The 25782-nt window shown below is 29.6% G+C and overlaps 1 protein-coding gene and 1 long non-coding RNA gene across 10 annotated transcripts in view; one reads left to right on the forward strand and one right to left on the reverse strand.

Moving 5' to 3' along the window:
• Nucleotides 1–16344, forward strand: part of LOC129909119 (insulin-like growth factor 2 mRNA-binding protein 1) — a 79766-nt gene extending 63422 nt beyond the window's left edge. For 5 of the 8 annotated variants that reach the window (XM_055986084.1, XM_055986086.1, XM_055986087.1 and 2 more), the window contains 5 exons: nucleotides 678–848; nucleotides 1140–1514; nucleotides 1763–2471; nucleotides 3227–3379; nucleotides 9548–16344. In XM_055986084.1, coding sequence (XP_055842059.1) covers nucleotides 678–848; nucleotides 1140–1514; nucleotides 1763–2471; nucleotides 3227–3379; nucleotides 9548–9763 — 1624 coding nt within the window. In that variant the 3' untranslated portion in view covers nucleotides 9764–16344. The remainder of the gene's footprint in view (nucleotides 1–677; nucleotides 849–1139; nucleotides 1515–1762; nucleotides 2472–3226; nucleotides 3380–9547) is intronic. The other 3 variants (XM_055986089.1, XM_055986090.1, XM_055986091.1) reach the window with 1 other exon arrangement.
• The window catches only part of LOC129909130 (uncharacterized), a 41245-nt gene that overhangs the window by 10126 nt on the left and 5337 nt on the right, over nucleotides 1–25782 (reverse strand). For both annotated transcript variants that reach the window (XR_008771412.1, XR_008771411.1), the window contains 2 exons: nucleotides 16023–16053; nucleotides 15845–15862 (listed from right to left, as the gene is read on the reverse strand). This is a non-coding gene — a long non-coding RNA (uncharacterized LOC129909130). The remainder of the gene's footprint in view (nucleotides 1–15844; nucleotides 15863–16022; nucleotides 16054–25782) is intronic.

Consider the following 25782-nt stretch of genomic DNA (forward strand, 5'->3'; position numbering starts at 1 on the left):
GTCAATTTCTTTTAAACTAAAGCATAGATATTTAATTAGATATAAGATAAGATCTGGTAAAATATTCTAGGTGAACTCTAAAGGCCACGTTACACGAAAGACGTTTTTTATTAATGTGAAGTTAATTTCAAATATTTCATTCTGTATTGAAAACTAGAATAATATCTGAAAAACTATGACGTGAAAATTATTTGAGAGAACGATGTTTGCTTATATTAAAAAATTACTTATCAGAAACTTACTGACACATTATGAAAATTGCAAATTCTTGCAAATACGCAGTAGAAATTTAGATTTTTACATCAAAATTTTACTCCAAGCTGTCTTGGAAAAACATTAAAATCTTCCGCTTTATACTACATAAAAGTAATGCTGACCAAAAATAAACTTAGATCTATTGTTGAAATTTAAAAGTAGCTAAAAATATATTTCCATCTTTTTGAACGCTTTAAAAGTATTTCTTACTTCCTCTTTAACTGCATATTTTATTGAAAAGCCTATTTTCGCAAAATATAAACTTAAATGATCATAGTCAAAGTATTAAAAAAAAAAAAAAAAAAAAACAAAAACAAAACACTTACACAAAAGGCTTTTAAAATAAAATCAGATGATACACACACATAAAATTTACATTTTTTTTTATTTTGTTATCCTTTTGTTTTTCTTGTTGTTCACAGTGTTTCATCAAAAATTTTGATTAGCGGCATTCCGCTGCAAACACGTTTCGAAGACATCGAACCACTTCTCAAGCCATTTGGCACCGTCAAACAGTGCGAGGCTGTAACTAGTAAGGATCCAAATACTCAGACTGTACATATAACGTTTGAGAATCCTGATCAGGCACAAAGGTATCATTTGTTTTTGTTAAAAAAAATAAATGCGTTTAAAAATGATAAACAAAAAATCATATAAAATTCGATTGGGAAAAAATTGAAAAATAAAAAGATACTTTGGAAATATGTACTTTGGAAAAAATTACATTTCAAAATTATATTTAACTTTTTGGCTAAAAAATCAACATTTTTGAACTCAAAAATTTTTCCTTCTGGTCCCTTTTCATACAAAAAAAAAATCAATCCTTTATATAACTTCTAGTTTTAGCTTTTTGTTTTATTAATTTATTATATCGATATTTTCAGAGCTGCTGGCGGTCTTAACGGTGTCGATTTCGAAGGTAATAAGTTGCACGCCGAGCAGCTTGACAAAAATCAGCGCCGAAACGCACGTAGCGCTCGTAATCAATACGCTGGAATGCCAGGTCCGGGTCGGCAAGCTGATTTTCCGCTGCGCATATTGGTTCAAAGTGAAATGGTTGGTGCTATAATTGGTCGTCAGGGTAGCACGATTCGGACGATTACTCAACAGAGTAGAGCTCGTGTAGATGTCCATCGGAAAGAAAATGTTGGCAGTGTAGAAAAAGCTATCACCATCTATGGAAATCCTGAAAATTGCACAAATGCCTGCAAGCGAATTCTAGAGGTGATGCAACAGGAGGCCATTTCTACAAACAAAGGGTAAGTCATCAATCAACAGTTTTAAATATTTTACTTAGCAAAATGGTATTATATATCCCTTTCACACGAGCGATTTCATTTCTTAAGAATCTATCTTTATTAAGAAAAGTACGTCTTTCTCTCAGCTCTTCTTATAAAAAAATCACAAGAAACGAAATTATCTTCGTGTGAAACAGGACTAAGGCCGTAGAAAATTTAATTTCAAATCCTATAACTCGTATCATAATTATTATATTTTTATATTTTAGTGAAATTTGCCTTAAAATACTAGCGCACAATAATTTAATTGGTCGCATCATTGGCAAAAACGGTAACACTATCAAACGGATAATGCAAGAAACTGATACGAAAATAACCGTTAGTTCAATTAATGATATAAGCAGCTACAATTTAGAGCGTATCATTACTGTGAAAGGTCTTATTGAGAATATGTCCCGTGCAGAAAGTCAAATAAGTTCCAAACTACGACAAAGTTACGAAAACGACCTACAAGCAATGGCACCACAAAGCTTAATGTTTCCTGGCTTGCACCCGATGGCAATGATGTCCACACCAGGCAACGGAATGGTTTTCAATCCAAGCATGCCGTACACCTCATGTCCGGCGTTTCCAATGGCTAAGACACCAGCGGCAGTTGTTCCTCCCGTCTTCCCGAATGACCAACAAGAAACCACATACCTTTATATTCCTAATAATGCAGTTGGTGCTATAATCGGAACCAAAGGCTCACACATTCGAAATATAATGAGATTTTCGGGTGCGTCAGTGAAAATTGCACCGCTGGAGACCGACAAGCCATTGGAACAACAGACCGAACGTAAAGTTACAATAATTGGTACGCCCGAAGGCCAATGGAAGGCACAATATATGATTTTTGAAAAAATGCGTGAAGAAGGCTTTATGTGCGGTACTGATGATGTACGGTTAACGGTAGAGATATTGGTAGCTAGCTCACAGGTAAGTTTGACTATAAGTTAATAATTTTAAGTAGATTGACAGTTTTTTTTTTTATGAAAAAAAAAAATGGAATTGAAATCAAGAAGTGCAAATTTATTTAGTGATTATTTAAAGAAATTTAATTTAGGTCTACCATCGGCATCGCAAAGAAATTATTTCTGATCAAAGAAGAGTTATTGTTTCAAGAACCAACATATATCATACATATCGTCGGCGGAAAGCAAAAATTGTTCTAAGGGCCGGTTTGTTCACACTCGATTATCTTTTAATCAAAGATTTTTCTATGGAATAATCCTTGATTAAAAGATAATCGACTGTGAACAAACTGGCCCTTAGTCACAAAAATCTAATTTTACAGGAGACTATTTTCGAGTTTAAAATTGATTGAAAGCGATATTGTTTTGCTCGTCGGTGATTCAAGTTATGTATGTTTTTTATAAAGTTTTTTCTTTCACCATGATCTCATTTTCGGAAAAAAGTGGATTTAGAACAATTTTGCTTTAAGCTGACGATATGTCGAATCTTTTATTTATAAAATAGTTATTTTTTTTACTCTTATTTGGCAACGATATATGTATAACTTACACATCAGTTCTTAGTTCATGCGATGGATAGCTATTATTTTCATTTATTTCCACTAAATATTATAAATTCAAATTATTTTCTGGATCAACCTACTTTTAATATAATTCATTTGAAAAACATAATCTTTTCAACCTTTTTTTCTAAAAAAAAATTTATTCTGCTCCTCCTAGGTTGGACGGATAATTGGCAAGGGTGGACAAAACGTCCGAGAATTACAGCGGGTGACAGGTAGTATTATTAAACTTCCAGAACACAATGTTACTCCAGTGACGGGTGAGGAGGAAACAACTGTTCACATAATTGGGCCGTTCTTTAGCGTACAGGTAAGTCCATATATTTTATGTAATAAATTCTTACTCTTCTAAATTTTTAAACAAAACAAATACATTTTTTTGTATACATTTTTTTTTAATCTTTTGTTCATTATGAATTATGATTAAAGTATGTATTAGGAATCTGATATACCTACTTTCAGGTTAAAATGACAATAAGAGTCAGCATTTAGACTATTAACAGTATCTATTAAAATTTAAAAAAAAAACTTCAATGCGATGAGGCTCGTTGGTAGGTTCGGAATATATGTACCTACATATGTATAATCGATCTAATGGTAGACTTTATTTTTTCCTCAAGAACACATACGCGTTTCCCAGTCAGCTGGGATTTTCTTCTGCAGTACAAAACAACTATTGGTTTTTAGAACGGTTTATTCTGCATAAAATGAGATACGAAAACTTTTTTTATTTTCATAAAACATTTCTATGATTTTTTTTATGCCAAAAAATATGCTTTTACATTTATAAATATGATACGTATACATATTTTCTGCAAAATTTCCCATAAAGCAATCTGCTCTGAATATAAATACGTTTACTACAAAAAAAGTTAAAATAAAAACAAAAAAACATTTAATGCAAAAAAATACGTATACACCACAGTGAACGTAAAAAAGGTTTTCTTTTCTCTAAAGACCTTTTTATTATTTTAAATTTTTTTTTATAATCTGTGCGCACTAAAGGGGTTTTGGGTACCCTTAATATGTATCAACACAGTGCGAGCGTTAGGAAAAGAGGGAGGGGTTTGTAAGGAGAAACCGATGTACATTAGTTTTAAAGCTCTGGACATTAAAATGGGAGGGAAAAACTGAGCCGGGTAATGCATTCCACATTCTCGTAGTGCGACTAAAGAGAGAATCTCTGTATTTGACGGTACGTCCGAAATTGGGCTCAAGTGTAAACTGATGGGCATTCCTTGAAGTACGAGTATTACGGTTGAATTGTTTAAGGGGAGGAATGCAGCTAGCTATTTCATTAGAACATTTTTTTAAAAAGTACCTATAAAATAAGGACAGGCATGATACATTCCGGCGGTGCTCAAGAGGTGGGATTGTATCAGTAATGGACCTATCACCTATCATTTTAAAAGCTCTTTTTTGAATTCTATCCAAATAACTCAAGTGGGTCTTAGGAGCACCTGCCCAGATATGGGAATTATACTCGAGCTTTGGACGAATATATGCTTTATAAATTATAGCCAGATCAGAAGGAGTGAAATATTTCTTACATCTTCGGAGGAAACCTAAGCATTGCGCAGAGTTTTTGGCTACATCGAATATGTGCTCATTCCACAAAAGGTGGTTTGAAATGGACATACCTAGAATCGAAAGCTGATCAGTTTCCTCGATGCAAGTACCACTCATGAATAGTGGCAAAGGGGGAAGGTTTTGTTTTAATGATAGTAAGCAGCATTGTGTTTTAGAAGCATTAAATTCTATGCGGTTTCTTATTCCCCATTGGACAATGCATTCGAGATCAGAATTTAATGAGCTTATCATATTTTGCCGTTGGAGTTCCACATCCGAAGGACATGGGTGTGAATCTTCAAACGAATATGAAAAGCTGAGGGTACTATCATCAGCGAAACAATTTAATGGATTAGAAGCTTCAGAGAGTAGATCATTAATGAAAATGAGAAAGAGGGTCGGAGACAAAACGGAGCCCTGGGGCACACCAGCGTTTATATTATGGGTTTCAGACTTGAATCCATCCAAAACAACTTGAATTTAACGGTTCAAAAGGTAATTTCTAATCCAACGAAGAAGAGATTCATCAATACCGAATGCAAGCATTTTCGATAAGAGAGCTTGATGCCAAACTCTATCAAATGCCTTTGAAATATCAAGCGCAACAATCTTACTTTCTCCAAAACGATGTAAAAATTTGTTCCACTGATCGGTGAAATAAACCATCAAATCACCAGTGGATCTATTGCTACGAAAGCCATACTGCCGGTCATTAAGAAGCTTTCGTTCTTCAAGATATTTCTTAAGCTGGAAATTAATCAGCTTTTCCATGACCTTGGAAAGAAGGGACGTAAGTGCAATCGGACGATAATTAGAGGGTGAAGATTCGCCTTTTTTTAGGGACAGGCTGGACAAATGCTGTTCTCCATCCACTCGGAAAGAGATCTGTAGAGAAGGACAGATGGAAAAGCTTACGCAGTGGTTTTGCCAGCGTAGAAGAACACCACTTCAGAACTATGGGAATGATACTATCCGGGCCAGCGGATTTGTGTATGTTAAGGTCTTTAAGAACTCTTTCCACTGCACGAGTACGAAAAAAGATAGGTCCCATAAAACTATTTACTCGCTCAAGTGAAAGGGGAGTCATGACACTTTCTGTTAATGTTGAATATGCAGCGAACTGCCTGACGAGAAGGTTAGGAGTGTAAGGAGTGTCGTTATAGACGAGAGTTGGAATCGAAGATGTTGTAGAGTTTCGAATATTTTTCACAAATGACCAAAAATTTTTACTACCTGTGGGACACTGTAGTATTTTTTGTCTTAATTAATAATGGTAAACCTCCACTAAAAATTATTATTATAATTTATTTTCTCTCAGGGCTTTGTTGTTAATGTATGTAGTGTTGCTGGCTAGAAAAAAATGAAGAGAATGAAAAATATAACAGGATTAACTAAAAAAATCAAAATCATCGTATATGGATTTATTTTACTTTGCGTTTTCAGTTAAGATAATATTACTAAAACTTTTTATTGGGCCTCATTTCCGACAAATGTAATTCTCAATTTCAATTAAATATATTGAATATGGTTAGAGTTTGTTTTAACACCGGTTTAAAAAATTGTCATGTACACTTTGGATTTGGTAGTCAATTTTGCACGCCCTAATTGTGTCAAATTTATGACCTCTGAAATGGTTTGTTCGCCTTTTTTTAAATTTTATCCTTCAGGTTCATTTTCGATACAAACTACTAATATAAAAACTATCAAAAACAGCTATTCAATCGGATGACAGAAAAAAAAGACTGAAACAGAGTCCAATTTATGGACAATATTAGTGTTTTGTCATATATTATTTGTATCAGTTTAATAGTTAAATTATCACTAAAAACCCATTCGATGCGATGGTACAATGATTTAATTTCGCATGAATATACAGTAGTCCCTCGATAATGTGAACTAATTAAAACAAGGCGTTTTCGGATTTTAGAGGGATTCACATTACTGGAACTTTTTCCAATTCTAACTAAACTGATTAAAACAATATTTATAAGCAGTGTATGTAGCACAAAATATTTTTTTTAAGCTCAGTTTAAAAATTTATTAAAAAAAATTTCAAAGATAAATAAAAAATCAAAAAATAAAATTAATTACGAGTACACTCCATTTCAAAACTTCAAAAAAAAGTCATCGCATTCAATAATTCACATTAGAGAGTCTAAAAACTTTCAAAATTCACATTATAGAGATGACAATGAAAATTTTTGGCAATTCACATTTTAGAGAAATTCGCATTATCGGTAATTCACATTATCGAGGGACTACTGTATTTGCCAATGAAAAGTACTTTGAATTAATGTGTCGCGTATTTTTCTAATTTTATAAACTCGAGATTTACGGACATGAGATTTGTGCAAGGCTTCCGATATTAAGAGCTCCTCTTATTTATAAAAATTTAATTTTTTGACTTTGCTATCCAAACCCCCATATATTATTTATAACATTTAATTACATATGCCGAAAAATTGAATATACATTTATTTCAAGCTACGTATACACAACAGTGGACTAAGAAAACCAAAATGGAATAAAACATTATTTTAAAAAAAAAATAGAATACCTATACACTACCGTGAACTTAAAAGTTTACCTTTCCCATAAATATACGACTCAATTACAGCAGTATTTATTATTTAGTCAGCTCAGTAAAATTTTACACAGTCAACAACAACAAATGATTTCTAAGGATGATCAAAATACCATAAACTCTGGGGAGACTTTGTGCCAGATTTTGTTTTTTTGTTTCGAAACATAATCGTTTCTAATTTAATTTTAAAGTTCAAGTGACCTCAACTCCAAAGCGTTTCGCCCAGATCACTTGAACATTAAAATTGAATTATATTCAATCACTCTAGTTAAAATAAAAATAATTTTTATTATTTTTTTCTTCCTTATCATAATATTTTCTCTTAGTATAAGGAAAACAACTAAGTATTCCAAATTATTCTCAGAACACTAACATGTAGAAATTAAAAATACGTTCTTAAAATTTCAAAAATCACACAGTTTTAAACCTGTAAGCCTTAAAAGTTTGGTAGGATTTGGGTAACCTAGGATTTGGGGTTACTTTTTGCCACTGAAGAAATCTGTAAGAAATCAGAACTACAAGTCTTGTGCTAGAACCAAGAAAATTTTCATATAGGTATATTGTGTATTTGCGCAAAACTTCTCATACTACAAGATTCTCTGATTTATCAACTTTTACTTTCCAAACTCCCTTATATTAAATTCAATTATAAAATAAATATTCTAGAAAATTGAATATACCTACTTTATTGCAAAAAAAAAGTTACGTATACACCATAGTGTACATATTTTTTTCTTTTTTCATTCTACCATTGTTACAACCGTTCATAAATTAGTGATAAACATTTCAAATTTTTTGTTTACATGGCACAAGTCACCTGTCAATCACAAAGTCACCCTGTTTTACGGTATTTGTAGTTTACAGAGATTTTTTTTTTTTCTAAGCTTATGCTTTTTTGACTCTACAAACCTCAACAACAAATGATTTATTAATATTAAATAAAAGTAATCGTATAAAAGAATAAAATGTTTACACAGTAAAATAATGAGCTACCAAAAAAACACGACTTGCATTGAATATGCTTTAAATCGTGATTAACACATTTTAAAAAAATTGTTCAGTACGTTTTGGGTATTCGTGCCAATTTTGCCCGTCTTTTTCACAGATAATCGTTCTTTACATATATGTAAGTAAAATTCTGTCTCATGAATATTTTCGTATCTTTCTAATTAGTGCCGTGCAGTTGAATTTAAAAGACCTTAGGTCTTACAGGCATATAGTTAAAATTATATATAGCTAATATTTTTTGAATGTACATAGCTATGTATTTTAATTTGATGAGTTTGGGTTTTCCTTAAACAATTTATGTTAAAAAAATTGAACTACCAGAACTACAAGACTTATGCTAGAACCAAGAAAATTTTCATCATATTATGTAGTTATTTATGCAAAACTTTTCATATTGAGAGCTCCTCTGATTGATCAACATTTTGGCTTTCACTATCCTTTATATTAAATTCAATTATTATAAATTGAATATGCTTGAAAATTGAATATACTTTTATTGCAAAAAAGTTACGTATACACCACAGTGAACCTATTTTGTTTCTTTTTTCATTCTACCATTGTTACAACCGTTAAGTGATAAATATTTCAAATTTATTGTTTACATGGCATACATACATATTTGTCTTGTGGGTTTCTTTTTTGAAAAATGTTAGACTCAATTAATCGTCTTTGAAAAATAGTTCTGTAAACTTTTGTTTTTCTTGTCACTTTCTGTCCACCTCATTTTTGACAAATTTTTAATCAAAATCCTTTTTCCACATTATTATTCTTTATATCATTTTACTTTAAATTAGAATATAGACATATTTGGGAAAAAATTAAGGTTTTAATGGAAATATCCTTTGAAAATTTGTTCAAAACTTCCGATTATTATATCCATAAGGGCCTTTTGACTTTTTCTACCTAAACAACATTTTAAAATATGTACCTACCTACGTAAGTGTACGCTTAAAATCAAAACATTTCGTACATAAATGTTGCGTATACGCCATCTAGAATTTAAGAGTTTTCTTTTCTATTATCTTGCGACTACCGTTTTTTTAAATCATAAGAAAAAAAAAACAGGACTCCAGTCAAAGCACGAGAAAAAAGCCCCTTATCGATTCATAAAATAAAAACAGACAGTACCTCTACGCGAAAGGTCAAATGAGCGTTTGCTAGAGTAAAATTAAAATTTGAATTTTGAAATTCTTTTTTTTTTAGTAAAGAATTTTATTAGAATTGATTTATTTGTTTGGAAGATTAACCATTATGTATAAACAACCAATTTTGTTATTATTATAATAATAAATCCATTGTTTGTTTTATTCTGTTTAGTCTGCTCAGCGAAGAATTAGAGCGATGATGATGTCAACAAATCCACCTCCAGTAACTAAAAAACAAAAAGCTGCTAAAGAACAATCATCATCAACTAGTGGGACCCAATCACAGACACAACAGATCCCGCAACAGCAGCAACAACAACAACTACAGCAGCAACAATCTTCTCCACCTCAACAACAACATCAGCAATCTTCAAGTTCGAGTCAGTAAAAGTAAATTGAGAGTGTTTTATTTTTTTTTTATTTTTTTTTATTTTATTTTTTTTTTTTTCATAAATTAGTAATTAAAACATTCGCAAAAAATAAAGAGATAATTACTACCATTAGAAATTAACTCTAGTAGATATATAAAAAAAAACACACACTCACTAAACAACCACTTCAAAAATACCCCACCCAAAAAACAAAACGCAAAAAAGTATATTAAACCATTTGCATATAAAACTATAGCAAATATGTAAATATAAAAGTGCTTTTTTTAAATATTTTTATTTATCAAAACACATATTTTTCGCCGTGAACCCACACTGTATAGGTTTACTTAATAAGATTACCGAAAAAAAAAAAAAACAATTATATATATAAAAATTAAATGGTATTTTAGAAAGTCCCGAAAGAGAAGGTTAATTTTGTTGAATTAATATAAAAGCGAAGATTACAGAGAAAAAATACTTCTTAATTTAATAGAAGATGCAACAAAAGGAAAGTAACACTTTAATAAAAAAAAAACTTAATTAAACTATAAGAAAATAAATATCAAAATGATGTTGTTAATATTAAATAAAACAAAAATAATAATTAAAACTAATCAACCATTCTAATATAAAAAGAAATGAATTGCCTTTTAAACGGTGCTGAAATGTAAATGATATTTTATTAATTAATATTAATTGATCTACTTACTTCTATTCCTATAAATATTAAACATAGTGTATCGTTTTCTTTTTTTTTTTTTTCAAAAACAGAACCATTGTTAATTCTTGTATGTTATTTAAACAATTTTTCTTTTTTCCTGTTGATCACTTTTCCTTAAACTAATATAAATAGTTCACCAAACCACCAACAAACAATCAAAAATAGTAATAGAATGTTTTTTTTAATTGTCAATCTGGAATTGATTGTCATAAACAATCAAATCCAATTTATCATTGTAAACCTATGTAAAATTTTATTTTTACAATTCCTAATAATAGCTGCAGTTATTTATATACGTTGTTCTATAGACATAATTGAAAAAAAAAAGTTGAATTGTTAATTCACTGTTATGTTCATTCTAAGAAAAAGTTGTTCAATAGTTTAATTGTTTAAATTTAAATGAATTATTTAAACTTATAGAGATTAATTAAAATCTAAATAAATAAATCACCAGCCACAATATTCCGTTCTACAAAAAAAAAAATCTAAATTTAACAAACACATTTTCGGCACTAAATTAAAAAAAAAAATTGTTCAAACATTTCGGCAAAAAAAAAAAACACTCACACCCATTACTGAATCCATCGGAATCAATCTAAAAACAATAAGACCAAAATAAATGGAATTTTTCATAAAAAGTTTCATTAGTTATAATCACTGTGACAAATTAAATCATAGTCATAACTAGATAACGACGGATTTCAAGAAACGGGTGTGAATTAATTATATCAAAATTAATATTGTAAAGAAAAATCAAGAAAACATAAATTAGGAAATCTACAAAAATTAAAACCAATAATATTAAAACTATTTAAATGAAATATAAATACCTCAATATAAGTGCATTATCTTATATAAAATAATAAATTAATAAAACAAAAAAAAAAACATATTAATGGTTTGGAAACTTAAAAACTGTATGCATGTCCCTGAATTGTGTCACTCAATCCTAAACCATCTACTTAAACTTAAAAAATTTTAAAAATTAAGATCAATAACGCATATCAGTTTCATTGTTTAAATGAAAACAAAGTTTGCAAATACATTAAAAAACAAAATAAAAAGACAACCAACTACAGACAACCAACAACAACAAAAATTATATAACATAATTTACCATTGAAGCTTGACTCTAAACCGAAATTTTAAACTGAAAAATAATCTGAAAAAAAAAATCTACAATACTTTCGTGGACAAAAACTACTATCCCTTGAATATAATAACATAAACAGACTTTACTTTCTTGTGCATCAAAATACTGCTTTTTATGTTACTTGTCATTTTGAAGCAACAAAAAAGTATACAAACTTCACGAAATTATATTTGGGCTATTTTAAGAAGAAAAAAAATATTCAAGAAAATAGCTTGTGTAATAGAAAAAAATAGTATAGTAAAACAAGAAAATAAAATAAAAAAATACTTTGAAGTGGGGTTCAATCTATAAAAAAAAATTAAAAAATGAAAAATAATATGTAAACATAACTTTTTTAACATTTTTATATATTTATATTTATATGAATATATTCTATATAAAGATTTTATTTTGTTGGAAAAATCGTATATTCAGAGAATAAATTTTTAATATATTTTATATATTTAATGAGAAAAAAACATAAAAAAATTATAAAGAAACAACAATTTTAACTATTTAAGGATACGTATCGAGGAGTTGCTTTCTCAAAATATAAATTTGTTTCCTAAAGAACATTGCAAAAGCCTGAACGGCCAACATCATTTTGAAGCAACAAGAAATCTTCCAGTTCTTAAAAAAAAAAAAAAAAACAAAAAAAAAAACTTAAACAAACCGGGAGATTTATACCTAAAGTGAAGACATTGAAAAAAAAAATTATATATTATTAATGAAAAAAAAGAGAGAAAAAAGTATTTTTTATAAAAGTAAAACTAAAAAATTGATTCTTATGGAGAGAAAAACTTTTTTAAATATTTATAGTGTTTAGAGGCTATTTATATCGTTATATATTTTTATTGTAAGGAAAAATGTAAAAAAAAGTTTTTATTTATTATTTAAAAAAAAAAATGCGAAGGAAACACTAACTTAATTTTTGTTGATTTGAACGTGTTGTTGTTTTCTTTCTAAAATATTTCTTGAAGGGATTTGTAAATTAAGAGTGTATAAGTTGTGCCAAGTACTGATTAAAAAAGTTAAATTAGTGTGATAATTGTTTTTTTAAGATGCGACTTTATTTAATTAAAAATTTATAAAAAAAAAAAATGATATATAATATTATTTGGATAATTTTTTTCTTTAAAATTAGTGTTTTTGCTAATCAAAATTAAATTTATATAAAAATCGCCAAAGTTTTTTTTTCTAAAAATTTAAACATAACTTTTAAACTTTGATTTTAATCGTCATAATGACAGGTGGAGTTTATCACACAATTATTGACATCGAATAAATATTCAAAGGAAAAGCACACATACAAAGATATCTCTCTTAATATACCTAAGACACAAATATATAAAGCCACCATCATAAACAAAAAAAAAATGAAAACAACAAACATACTTTTAAAATATTATAAAATAACAACAAATTACTAATTTTATCCCAAATTCATTTCGGTTATTTTTTTTTTTTTTCAATTTTGATATTAAACAAAAAAATTATCTAAAACTTTTTTACTTAATATAAAATCCTTGGTAATTTTTTGAACATTTCAAAAGTTTTTCACGTACAAATTTCAAGTACAAATTGAACAGTAGAAAAATTATACATTTTTAATTTTCTTAAATTTCAATTTATTCATATAAAAAAATCAAAGCACCAAAAGTGCAATGACAAAAACAGCAGAAAAAATACTTAGACATTTAGAAAAAATAACGATATAGATTTGCAGACGAGAAATTCAGCCACTATAAAATGATAAAAAATACAACAATCGAACAATTTTTTGTTAAAAAAAAACATCAATCAAATCTTACCACCAAAAGAACCACTCCACAATAAATAATATAAAATATTTTTTTCTTCAGCCTAAAGCAAACAACAATCAGAGAGCAAGTCCATTAAAAATAATAAATTGATTCTCGAACTATTAAAGGCATACAAATAATACAAAATAAAATAATATAAACTCCCATTCTGAATTGCGACGGAGTTGACATTGCTTTCTAAAATGTTTTGTATCAATTTTGAAAGGACATCGTAGAATATCCTGCTATTTTGTGATCGGTTATCAAGCTCATAATTGCCCGATATTTGTAACCGACTATTTTCACTAAATTTCATTCAAAAGATATAAAGATGCATTTCTGAAAAAAATTTCACATCTGTCAGATTTCACGATAGGGACCATTACTGATTGTTTCAAAACAAAATAAGGAAAGGAAAACCCTCGATTTGAATAGAATAATTTAAGATTTTCAAAAAAAAAGAAAAAATTAACTCAATACAAAAACCAAACATTATTAAGTACCATTTGTACTTTAGCCAAAACGTTAACTAACTTTTTCCATACAAAAATTAAGAAAATCAAACAAATTGGCCAACATACAGAATAATGCGATATTAAAGAAAAAAGTACGAAATAAAAAATTAATTAAAATTGAAATTAGACACAACACACTGCCCAAATTATATAACAAATTTCAAAACATTGAAGAAAAATGAGTAGTTACTTGGATTTTCAATTACTTTTTAAAGTACTTGTAAAAAAAATATAATAAAAAATAAATAACAATAAATACATATTTCTTTTAGGATTATAAGATATTGACATAAAAAATAATATTATCAAATCTATCAAACAAAACAAAAATCAAACAAAATATTATGTAAAAAGTCGTGGGTTTTTCGTATTTTATATGCATACACAAAACTACAAAAAATAAATTAGAAAATAGATCATGAACGTTTTATGGGTGTAAATTACTCGAGAAATAAGAAAAAAAAAACTACATAAAATTAAAATTGCAATCAATGTGCTTATCAAATGGACATTTTAACAAAAAGGAATCTTAACTATAACCATCGTGACAGTTTAGTTTTTTTCGAATGCTTATTAAAATCTTTATAATTTTCGTAATACTTAATCAACCATAAAGAAACAAACATAAAGAAACAAAAACTAAAATCTAGTCTTATTAAAAAAAATATTATATTTGTTGTCCATTCTATAGCAACACTTTGATTGCTCTCGAGTTAAAACCAATACAATTTTATTATATTCTCTTATTCATGTTTGTGGAGGCAAAACAAAAGTCAGACTATTACAATAAATACATTATATATGAGCAAAAAATATATATGTTAAAATTATAAACAAAAAAAAAAGAAAAATAAAAAAAAACACAGAAGTGTTTAAAACAAAAAAGGAATTTCAAAAAGATAACATTCATTAAAATAGAAGAGAATTTTGTCTTTCGTAAAGTCCACTTTGTTTTATATAATTCTTTTTTGGCATTATTCATTTAGAAAATAAGATACTAAAAAACAAGCTAAATAATGATAAATATAACTAATTTTTGTTATTTCACAAAGAAATAATTACACAATGAAATTATAATAACACAAAAATGAAAAGAAAAAAATTCCAATTCAATCCAATAAACCTATACTACACACCAATATTCCGACACTATTATAGTTGTACACAGCAGACAAACAAACACACCAAATCCAAATAAATAAATGCAAATATTTAAATACATATACAAATACATACATAGATATTCAATATAACTTATATAAAAGCCGCACAATCAAAACAAAATACCTTTACAATAAAATGGATTTTTTTTATTTTTATAATGTTATTTTATCAGTTTTTATTTGATTTTTTTTTAATTATGTAAATATTTTAAATATATATATATTTATATATATAAACGTATATATGTTCTATTTTAACACTTTATTTTTAATATTAAAATTAAAAATACATCGAAGATAATGCAAGACCACAATAATTTCTTGGAGACTGAGCTACAACATATTTATTTTATTTGTGGTTTTGAATTATTTTCTTATTCTTACATTTTTTTTTATATATATATATATAAATAGTAATACAACTTATGAATCCAAAATCAGATTTGTACATAACAAAAACAAATAAATCTTTATATACGCATACCTTTTGTATGTATTTATCGTTTATAAGCATAATAATTTTATACACATTTAAGTATTTTATAAAACTTGTTTTACAAACCAGATAAGATACAAAAGTTAAAACAAATAGTCTTATAATTTCTTCAAAATAAACTATCAATTTATAATATAAAAACATACATTTTCTTATTTCAAATATTTAATCATGTAAAGGAAAATTGTAATTTTTTAACAAAAAAAAAAAATAATATTACCTCCAAACAATAAAACTACAAAAAAAAAAAATAATAATTTGCCTTTTACCTTATTATATTTGTTGCGCTGAAAAATAAAACAAATATATGAATATACATTTTCATTACTTTCGCATTTCAATTATTATTAAAAACAGAAATAGAAAACTATCAGATCCAAAATTTTATTTTATAATAAATTTAATTTATATTATGTAAATTGTAAATGAAGAAAATACTATACCTACCCAATTCATCTTTTACACAAATTATGATGTTCTGAAATATGAAATAGAAATATTTGTTAGCATTTATATTAAAAGTTAATAAAACAGTAAAACAAACAAAAAAAAAACTTTAATTATAGAACATAAAATAGAAAGGCTTACTGGTAATGTAAAAAAAGGAGGGTTACAAAACAAAAAAAAAAAAAACACAAATTTCGATTCAAAGCATTTCACATTGGGCGGCTTGCCTGTGTGATAATAGTTTATTTTCCAGCCGTATCTTTTATTCTAATGTGATATGTTTCGAAACGAAAGCAATTATTTTTATTAAAGATAAATTTAATATTAAAAAACGTACTAGTTTCTTACTTTTATTTTCACAGTTTTAATATAAATGCTATGGAATTATTTTTTTTTATTTTGTTTACTTTGTTGTATTAAAATTATGTATACACATCCATCTGCAATAGGTCAATGAAAATAAGAAAGATTTAAAAGATTCAAAAATTAATTTAAAAAAAAAGTTATTCAAAAATAAAAACAAATCTATTTAAGAAAATGTTCCTTGATTGTGACAACGATTTACACAACAAAGATGTTTATACGACGTCTTTTTAAACACCTACTAACCAATTCCTTACCGTAATAGTAACAAATTATTGTGTTTGTCTTTTTTTTTTTATATAAATGTACTAAATACACATATTCAAAATACAACAAAAAAAAAAAAACAAAATGTATAAAGCCAAAAATATATAACTAATAAAAAGCTACAAAAAAAATATAAAATGCAAAAAAAAAACAATGAAGTAAAAGTAAATGGAAACTACCTCAAAAGATATAAAAGTCTATATATTAATTACATATATTACTAAAATAAAACACATCTAAATTGTACTATATATATTAGAAAAAAAATGCCGTAAAGCAGTTTATTAAGAGTAAATGAAAATCTTTTCTAAAAACAAGCCCAACAAACTAAAAAAAACTACCAGAAAATAAAAAGAAGCAGAAAAAAAACTATAATTTAAAAAATATCTAGGTTTTAAATGTAATCAATATATGAAATAAATGTACGTTATGTTTCTGGAGTTATTTTGTTTAATTTTTGGTCTCTATCGAACATTAAATATTTACAAAAATAAAAAAAAACACAAAACAAAAATAAAAATAAAAAAATAACTTTAGCATTTGCTTTGAAAAAATATAAAGGGTTTTATATGTGTTTAATTTTTATTTGAAAAAAGCAAATACATATATAAATATACTATGTTTGGCAATGATATTTGTAGCATATTAAAAATAAAAAAAAAAAAAAAAAAAAAAAAACAGAGCAAAAATTATGAATTCAATAAAAGTAGTAATCATGTTTTTGGGATAAAATAATTGGATTTAAAAATTTTAAGCATAATTCTGTAAAATCAATATTTGGTTTTACATGCGGCATAGCATACAATTCAAAATAGTATACTTTTTTGGTCAATGAAAAAATAATAATCAAGCAAGAATTACTACAAAATGCTATGTCAAATCAATAATCAATAATATCTAACTGTATTCATAAAAAATGTCCAAAATTTAATTAAGCTATCTTAAATAAAAATTGAAGTTTTTTTTTTATGAAAATTAATTTTGTTTTATTTCAATGAATTTTTGTTTACTAATTAGACCTATAGTTCCACGTACATAAATAAAAGATACTACGTGGGGAAATTGCATTTCACATTCCAGCGTGCGAAAAAAAAAAAATTCATGCCACTAATTGAATGTTCTTTTTTACCAAAATTTTGGAGGTGAAAATTGCACCTGGTTTAGCGGAAAATGGAAAATTAATTTCAAGCTTTTAAAGTTGTACATGAAAGAAAGACTTTTTCGTGGAACGAGATATAGTAAAGCTGATTTTTGTTTAAATCTGAAAAAGGGTTTACGGTTAAGTCCTGGTTCTCCGGACACCACCCTTCTGGCGAACTCCGCCATTTTGGAAAACGCGAATTGGTCCTTATCTCTCAAACTTTTGGTATGACCGAAAAAGTTATTGGATCAAAGATGAAGGTAGATAATATAAATATCTTTTTTTCTGACTACACTGTTTTTCTGTGAGAACGATACTACTTATGAGGTTATGTCATTTTATTTTTTCTGTTCTTTGAATTTTTTTCTGACCCTAGGATAGTTACATACCTAATTTTTTCTCATAATGAAAGTTGTAGAGCATCAAATTTACAATAGTTTGGTATGTTTATGATGATTACGTGATTTTTCAAACTAAAATCGTTACGGAACTTTAAAGAGCAGTTCACCTCAATATGATTAAACAACATAATATGAATTTGCAATTTTGAATAACTTAAGTTCGTTTTCGTTTCGTAAAAATAAGGCAAATATGATATGAGAGGGAATGATTTAGGTGGGATGGCCAATTTTCTACAAAAATCCTTAAAATTAGAAAATAATAATTGTACTACCAATATCGTGGTTTATTTTTTTTTTTTTTCTAAAGTCATACATTCATTCTTCATTTTCTTTAACATATTAGCAAAGTTCTTAAAAAAATTAATTTTTTTTTCAGATAGAATTCTTCAGAATGTCGATGGTTTTTGTATTAATTAAATTGATTTAAATGTTTTTAGTTAAAAATTTAAAACTTGCACAAAAATGTTCTTTAAATTTTTTTTAGAAAAATTAATCATAAGAACATATTTTTATGAAACTAACTTTTTTATATCGACCCCTTCCCGCAAAATAATCGTAAGCGCTAAATTGAATTTTGAAATATGGACAACAATTAATTTGTATTTGTTCAACACTAAGAACTAATAAGATATAACTTTTATGTGTTAATGTAATCAACAATTGTTTTAGAATACATTCACATCAAAATTGTCTCCAATAAGTCTAAAAACGAAAGAATATAAAGATTTTTCTGTAAACGAAAAACATCGTTCGCTTACGATAATTTGGCGGAAAGGGGTCGATATAATGTATGTATTTAAATACAAATTGGGGACCCCTTAAAAAAAGGGTTTTCATTTATAAATTTGCCTTAACTTCTAATCAAATTAATACAAACAGGGTGTGTTGAAAGGTTTTATTTTTATGAAAACTATTTTTTTTTAAACTTTAATACAAAACAAATTAATTTACTAAAAAAAACATAAGAATGGATATTTGAATTTCAAAAAAAAAAAAAAATAAATAAACCACGATATTGTAAGTACGTACAACCATTACTTTTTTAAAGTGATTTTTTTTTAGAAACTTGACCATCCCACCTAGGGGGAAATACACCCCCTCTCATTACTCCAGTCAAAACGTCGGAAAAAATGGCCTAATCTTGCGAGCATAGGCATAGGTGTCCTACGGTAAAAAATTAAGAAATTAATTATATAACTTCCTTTCCATTAAGTGCACATTATTTTTGTTTAAACAAATAATGAATTAATAATATACAGGGTGTCCCACAGTCACATCCCCAAATGAAAACCACGGATTCCTGAGGTCATTTTAAGTCGAAAAACTTAAGAGGTAATTTTGTCGTTTTCGTCCCGTTTTTGAGTTACCACGGTTTTTATAATTTTTGTTCTCTTGTCCTTTAACTGGCCTTATCTTTGCCAAACTACGTTTTATTTGAAAGATTTTTTTTACAACCAATAAAGAATTTATTACAGTTTCAGTTTGTCTCAAAACTTTTTTTTCTGCGGACAACCGTTTCTCCACAATTTTGCATCAAACACAATTTTCTTTAAGTTGTTTTTTAAGTTGTTTTTTACACTTTCATATCATTTAATTCAAAAAACACGTTAATGAGTATTGCTTTTTTGTGCTTTTTATTAAAGCCCACTTTATTTTCATAAAAAAAATAAGTTTTATTTCATAAAAAAGGCTACTGAAAGTAATTAAAAAAAATAAACAAACTGAGTGAATTAAAAAAAAAAAATTTAAATAAAAAGTAATTTAAATGAATTAAAAACATTATCTGAGCTATTGTGGTTAAGAAAAGAACAAATAGATAAAGCTCAGAAAAAGTTTTAATTCATTTAAATTAATTTTGTATTTAAAAATTATTTTTATTTTAATTCACTCAGTGTGTTTATTTTTTCTCTATACGACCAACGAGAGCCGAGCAATGACTACTAGAAAATTCATAAATTGAATAATTAAGGTGATCGCACCTTAATTTAAGCGGATTTCTACATGGTTTCTTGCTAAGATGACTTTCACCTTAAATTAATGTGACATCACCTTAAATTAATGTGACATCACCTTAAATTAAGGTGACAAGTCACATTAATTTCTTGAATGCGCAAATTAAAAAAAAAGATGGCAGCCACCGGGGATCGAACCTTACCGTTGGGTTAACAGGCCAGTGCCTTTTTACTGTGCTATCTCACTGTTTGAAATGAGTATGATACACTGCAGGTAAAGCTAAGGTGTGACTATAATTTTAAAATTTTTATTTTTGGTCGGTTTTTTTAAGATGAACATTCACATTAAAATAAGATGAAGTTCACATTAAATTTAACTTATTTTAAGCGGATATCACGTTCTTATGGGTGCCTTCACACGTTTAAATTGAAAACGTATATGACGGTCGCCGGCTATGTGTTTTTTTTTTTTATAATGAGCGCGCACTAAAGGGGTTTTGGATACCCTTAATATGTATGTATACACAGTACGAGCTTAAGAAAAAGAGGAAGGGATGTAAAAGGAGATACCGATGCACATTGGTTTTAAAGTTCTGAACATTAAAATGGGAGGGCAAAACTGAGGCGGGTAATGCATTCCACATTCTTACATCTTCGGAGGAAACCTAAGCATTTCGCAGAGTTTTTGGCTACATCGAATATGTGCTCATTCCACAAAAGGTGGTTTGAAATGGACATACCGAGAATCGAAAGCTGATCAGTTTCCTCGATGCAAGTACCACTCATGGATAGTGGCAAAGGGGGAAGGTTTCGTTTTAATGATAGTAAGCAGCATTGTGTTTTAGAAGCATTAAATTCTACGCGGTTTCTTATTCCCCATTGGACAATGCATTCGAGATCAGAATTTAATGAGCTTATCATATTTTGCCGTTGGAGTTCCACATCCGAAGGACATGGGTGTGAATCTTCAAACGAATATGAAAAGCTGAGGGTACTATCATCAGCGAAACAATTTAATGGATTAGAAGTTTCAGAGAGTAGATCATTAATGAAAATGAGAAAGAGAGTCGGAGACAAAATGGAGCCCTGGGGCACACCAGTGTTTATATTATGGGTTTCAGACTTGAATCCATCCAAAACAACTTGAATTTAACGGTTCAAAAGGTAATTTCTAATCCAACGAAGAAGAGATTCATCAATACCGAATGCAAGCATTTTCGATAAGAGAGTTTGATGCCAAACTCTATCAAATGCCTTTGAAATATCAAGCGCAACAATCTTACTTTCTCCAAAACGATGTAAAGATTTGTTCCACTGATCGGTAAGATAAACCATCAAATCACCAGTGGATCTATTGCTACGAAAGCCATAGATCATTAAGAAGCTTTCGTTCTTCAAGATATTTCTTAAGCTGGAAATTAATCAGCATTTCCATGACCTTGGAAAGAAGGGACGTAAGTGCAATCGGACGATAATTAGAGGGTGAGGAAGATTCGCCTTTTTTAGGGACAGGCTGGACAAATGCTGTTCTCCATCCACTCGGAAAGAGACCTGTAGAGTAGGACAGATGAAAAAGCTTACGCAGTGGTTTTGCCAGCGTAGAAGAACACCTCTTCAGAACAATGGGAGGGATACTATCCGGGCCAGCGGATTTGTGTATGTCAAGGTCTTTAAGAACTCTTGCCACTGCACGAGTACGAAAAAAGATAGGTCCCATAAAACTTTTTACTCGCCCAAGTGAAGGGGGAGTCATGACACTTTCTGGTAGCGTTGAATTGGCAGAAAACTGCTTGACAAGAAGGTTAGCTTTATCAAGAGAGCTAACAAAAGGAGTGTCGTTATAGAATCGAAGATGTTGTAGAGTTCCGAATAGTTTTTACAAATGACCAAAAAAGAGTGTGTGTACACATGTACACTCGACTGAAGTTATACTTCTCATTCAGTATATATAAATACATTTCATTTGATATTTTTAATTTCTATTATTAAATTAATTAATCCACACTTCGTTTTTTACATTTTTATCAAGTGAACAATAAATTAATTCTTTCATCCTCCTTGCGTCCATGTAGTTTTCAATTTAATCTGTGAACTTTACTCATGTTGTGCGGTTCAGAACGTACTATATATGGTTAACGAAAGTAAATGATTGCGCATAAAATGTGCGATATGGTAATTTTATGAGAATTGTGTGTGCTTCAGCACTAGTAGTAGCAATATGGAACTTGCAGGGTTGCTACAAAGCTCAAAAGTGAGCTGAGCTCAGCTCGCAGCTCAGCTCAAATTTTGAGCTAGCTCACTTTTGAGATATGTACCATAGCTCAGCTCATTTGAGCTGAGCTGAAAGTGAGCTGAGCTGATGGTTGAGCTGAGCTGTTGGGTGAGCTAAGGTAAAGTGAGCTGAGCTGAGCTGTGATGGGTGAGAGGATACATTGATTTTTATTTGGAAAGTACAATGAAATATGAAGATATTTTAAACTTTTATAAAACACCATAGCTTAAGATGTTTGGTTCTAGTTATTAATGGAATTATTTTAACACATGGATATTTTTATAAATAAGACAGATAACTTTTCGTGATCTTTTCTCTTGGTTTTTTTAATGGTAAATATATTTCTATTTTTTTTAGTAAAATATTTCTTTTTTTATCATAAAAAAAAATTCCGGTACAATCCGGTTTTTCGACTTTTTTCAAAATTCCGAGAAAATCGCGTTTGAAAGTTGGGGTAAATTTTTTTTTCGAAAAATCCATGAATCTTTAAACGCTCCTGGAAGCTAAAGTACTTTAGAGCAATTTTTGGGAGTGATGCCAAATGATAGCTTGTGTCATGGGCCTACGCTTTGCACATTGTCAGATTTTTAAAAAATCGCCTTCCATGTTAAACCGCCACATCATGCCTTTTTTTCAGAATCGCGCCTATTTTTTTTTACTTTTAAGTTCTCCCGGTTTGAGAACGCGTGGACCTACAGGAATGGGAGTTGTACCCAAATGTAGGTTAGAGTCCCCGCTATCTTTTGGCATCAAAAATTTTATTTTCATTTTCTTCAAAATTCCGCGATATAGGCGTTGGAACGCTTTGATCTAGAGACAGGGGAGTGGTGCCATATGAAAGCTTATATTATAATCCGGTTTTTCGATTTTTTTCAAAATTCCGAGAAAATCGCGTTTGAAAGTTGGGGTAAAATTTTTTTTCGAAAAATCCCCGAATCTTTGAATGCTCCTGGAAGCTAAACCGCTTGAGAGCAATTTTTGGGAGTGATGCCAAATGTGCTTGTGTCATGGGCCTACGCTTTGCACATTGTCAGATTTTTAAAAAATCGCCTTCCATGTTAAACCGCCACATCATGCCTATTTTTTCAGAATCGTGCCTATTTTTTTTTTTTACTTTTAAGTTCTCCCGGTTTGAGAGCGCGTGGACCTACAGGGATGGGAATTGTACCCAAATGTAGGTTAAAGTCCCCGCTACCTTTTGGCATCAAAAAATTTTATTTTCATTTTCTTCAAAATTCCGCGTTGGAACGCTTTGATCCAGAGACAGGGGAGTGGTGCCATATGAAAGCTTATATTCTCAGCTAGCCGATAGTGGTATAATCCGGTTTTTCGATTTTTTTCAAAATTCCGAGAAAATCGCGTTTGAAAGTTGGGGTAAAATTTTTTTTCGAAAAATCCCCGAATCTTTGAATGCTCCTGGAAGCTAAACCGCTTGAGAGCAATTTTTGGGAGTGATGCCAAATGATAGCTTGTGTCATGGGCCTACGCTTTGCACATTGTCAGATTTTTAAAAAATCGCCTTCCATGTTAAACCGCCACATCATGCCTATTTTTTCAGAATCGTGCCTATTTTTTTTTTTTACTTTTAAGTTCTCCCGGTTTGAGAGCGCGTGGACCTACAGGGATGGGAATTGTACCCAAATGTAGGTTAAAGTCCCCGCTACCTTTTGGCATCAAAAAATTTTATTTTCATTTTCTTCAAAATTCCGCGTTGGAACGCTTTGATCTAGAGACAGGGGAGTGGTGCCATATGAAAGCTTATATTCTCAGCTACCCGATAGTGGTATAATCCGGTTTTTCGATTTTTTTCAAAATTCCGAGAAAATCGCGTTTGAAAGTTGGGGTAAAATTTTTTTTTCGAAAAATCCCCGAATCTTTGAATGCTCCTGGAAGCTAAACCGCTTGAGAGCAATTTTTGGGAGTGATACCCAATGATAGCTTGTGTCATGGGCCTACGCTTTGCACATTCTCAGATTTTTAAAAAATCATCTTCCATGTTAAACCGCCACATCATACCTATTTTTTCAGAATCGGGCTTAACTTTTTTTTTACCTTTAAGTTCACCCGGTTTGAGAACGCGTGCACCTACAGGGATGGGAGTTGTACCCAAATGTAGGTTAGAGTCCTCGCTACCTTTTGGCATCAAAAAATTTTTTTTCATTTTCTTCAAAATTCCGAGATATAGGCGTTGGAAGTTGGGGCGCTCACTTTCAGCTCAGCTCACTTTCAGCTCAGCTCAAATGAGCTAAGCTATGGTACCTAGCTCAAATTTGAGCTGAGCTGTGAGCTGAGCTGAAATGTGAGCTTTTTGCAACCCTGGCAACTTGCCACATGGAAATTACCACATGCAACTTGCCACACGCAACTTGCCACATGCAACTTGCCACACGCAACTTGCCACATACAACTTGCCACATGCAACTTGCCACATACGACTTGCCACATGCAACTTGCCACATGAAACATGTAACTTGCAACGTGTTGTGTGTTTTATGTTTGCCGTACAGTGGCGTACTGCATTTTTAAATACTAAAGTACTGCCTACTCTAAAGGTGAAACGACAGCCCTGCTACCCAGGGTGATCGCGTCATAATCCCTTTGACATTCTTGTCAAAAAGTAAATTTTCATACCCACCCTCCCATAAGAAGTATAACTTCAAAAATTTGTACTACCTGTGGGACATTGTAGTATTTTTTGTCTTAATTTTTGCTCATGTAAAAATTTGATTCGTCGAATATGGGCGTTGCTGGCCTTCCTAGCTTGCTTAAACTTTATTCGATTTTCCTCTATGGGGTTGGCTTTATAATAACGGAACCTTACCTCTTTTTCCCTAATAACCTCTTTACAGCTCGAGTCAAACCACGAATTCTCTTTCGGTTTGATTGTGTTAGCCCTATTCGGGATAAAATTTCTCATTCCGGAGAGAATTAAGTTTGTGATCGAGGAAACATAGCGACCAGTTAAAGTTTTTGAAAAAAACGTTGAGTCCCTCCCCGTTGGCTTTCTCATATTGCCAAACAGTTCTCTTAGGAGTTTTTTTTCTTTAACTGGATTTTTGAAGCACTAGAAATTCGCAGATATGACACAATGGTCTGATGTGCCTAGAGGCGATAATACACTTACAGTGTATTTATCAGGGTCAGAGGTAAGAAACAAGTCTAGAGTATTTTCAGCCCGACCAGGGACGTCCGAAATTCGAGTCGGCTCGTTAACTAGTTGAGTTAAGTGGTTTAACTCAGCAAAAATCTCAACATACCTTCCTTCGGGGGTTGTCTGGCCCGAAAAGCGAAGCCAAGAAGAATTGTGTACATTGAAATCGCCCGTAATGACGATTTCAGTGCGAGGGTGAAGGGTTACAATCCT

This window comes from Episyrphus balteatus, chromosome 2 (genome assembly GCF_945859705.1).
Source record: "Episyrphus balteatus chromosome 2, idEpiBalt1.1, whole genome shotgun sequence".
Taxonomy (NCBI): Eukaryota; Metazoa; Arthropoda; class Insecta; order Diptera; family Syrphidae; genus Episyrphus; species Episyrphus balteatus.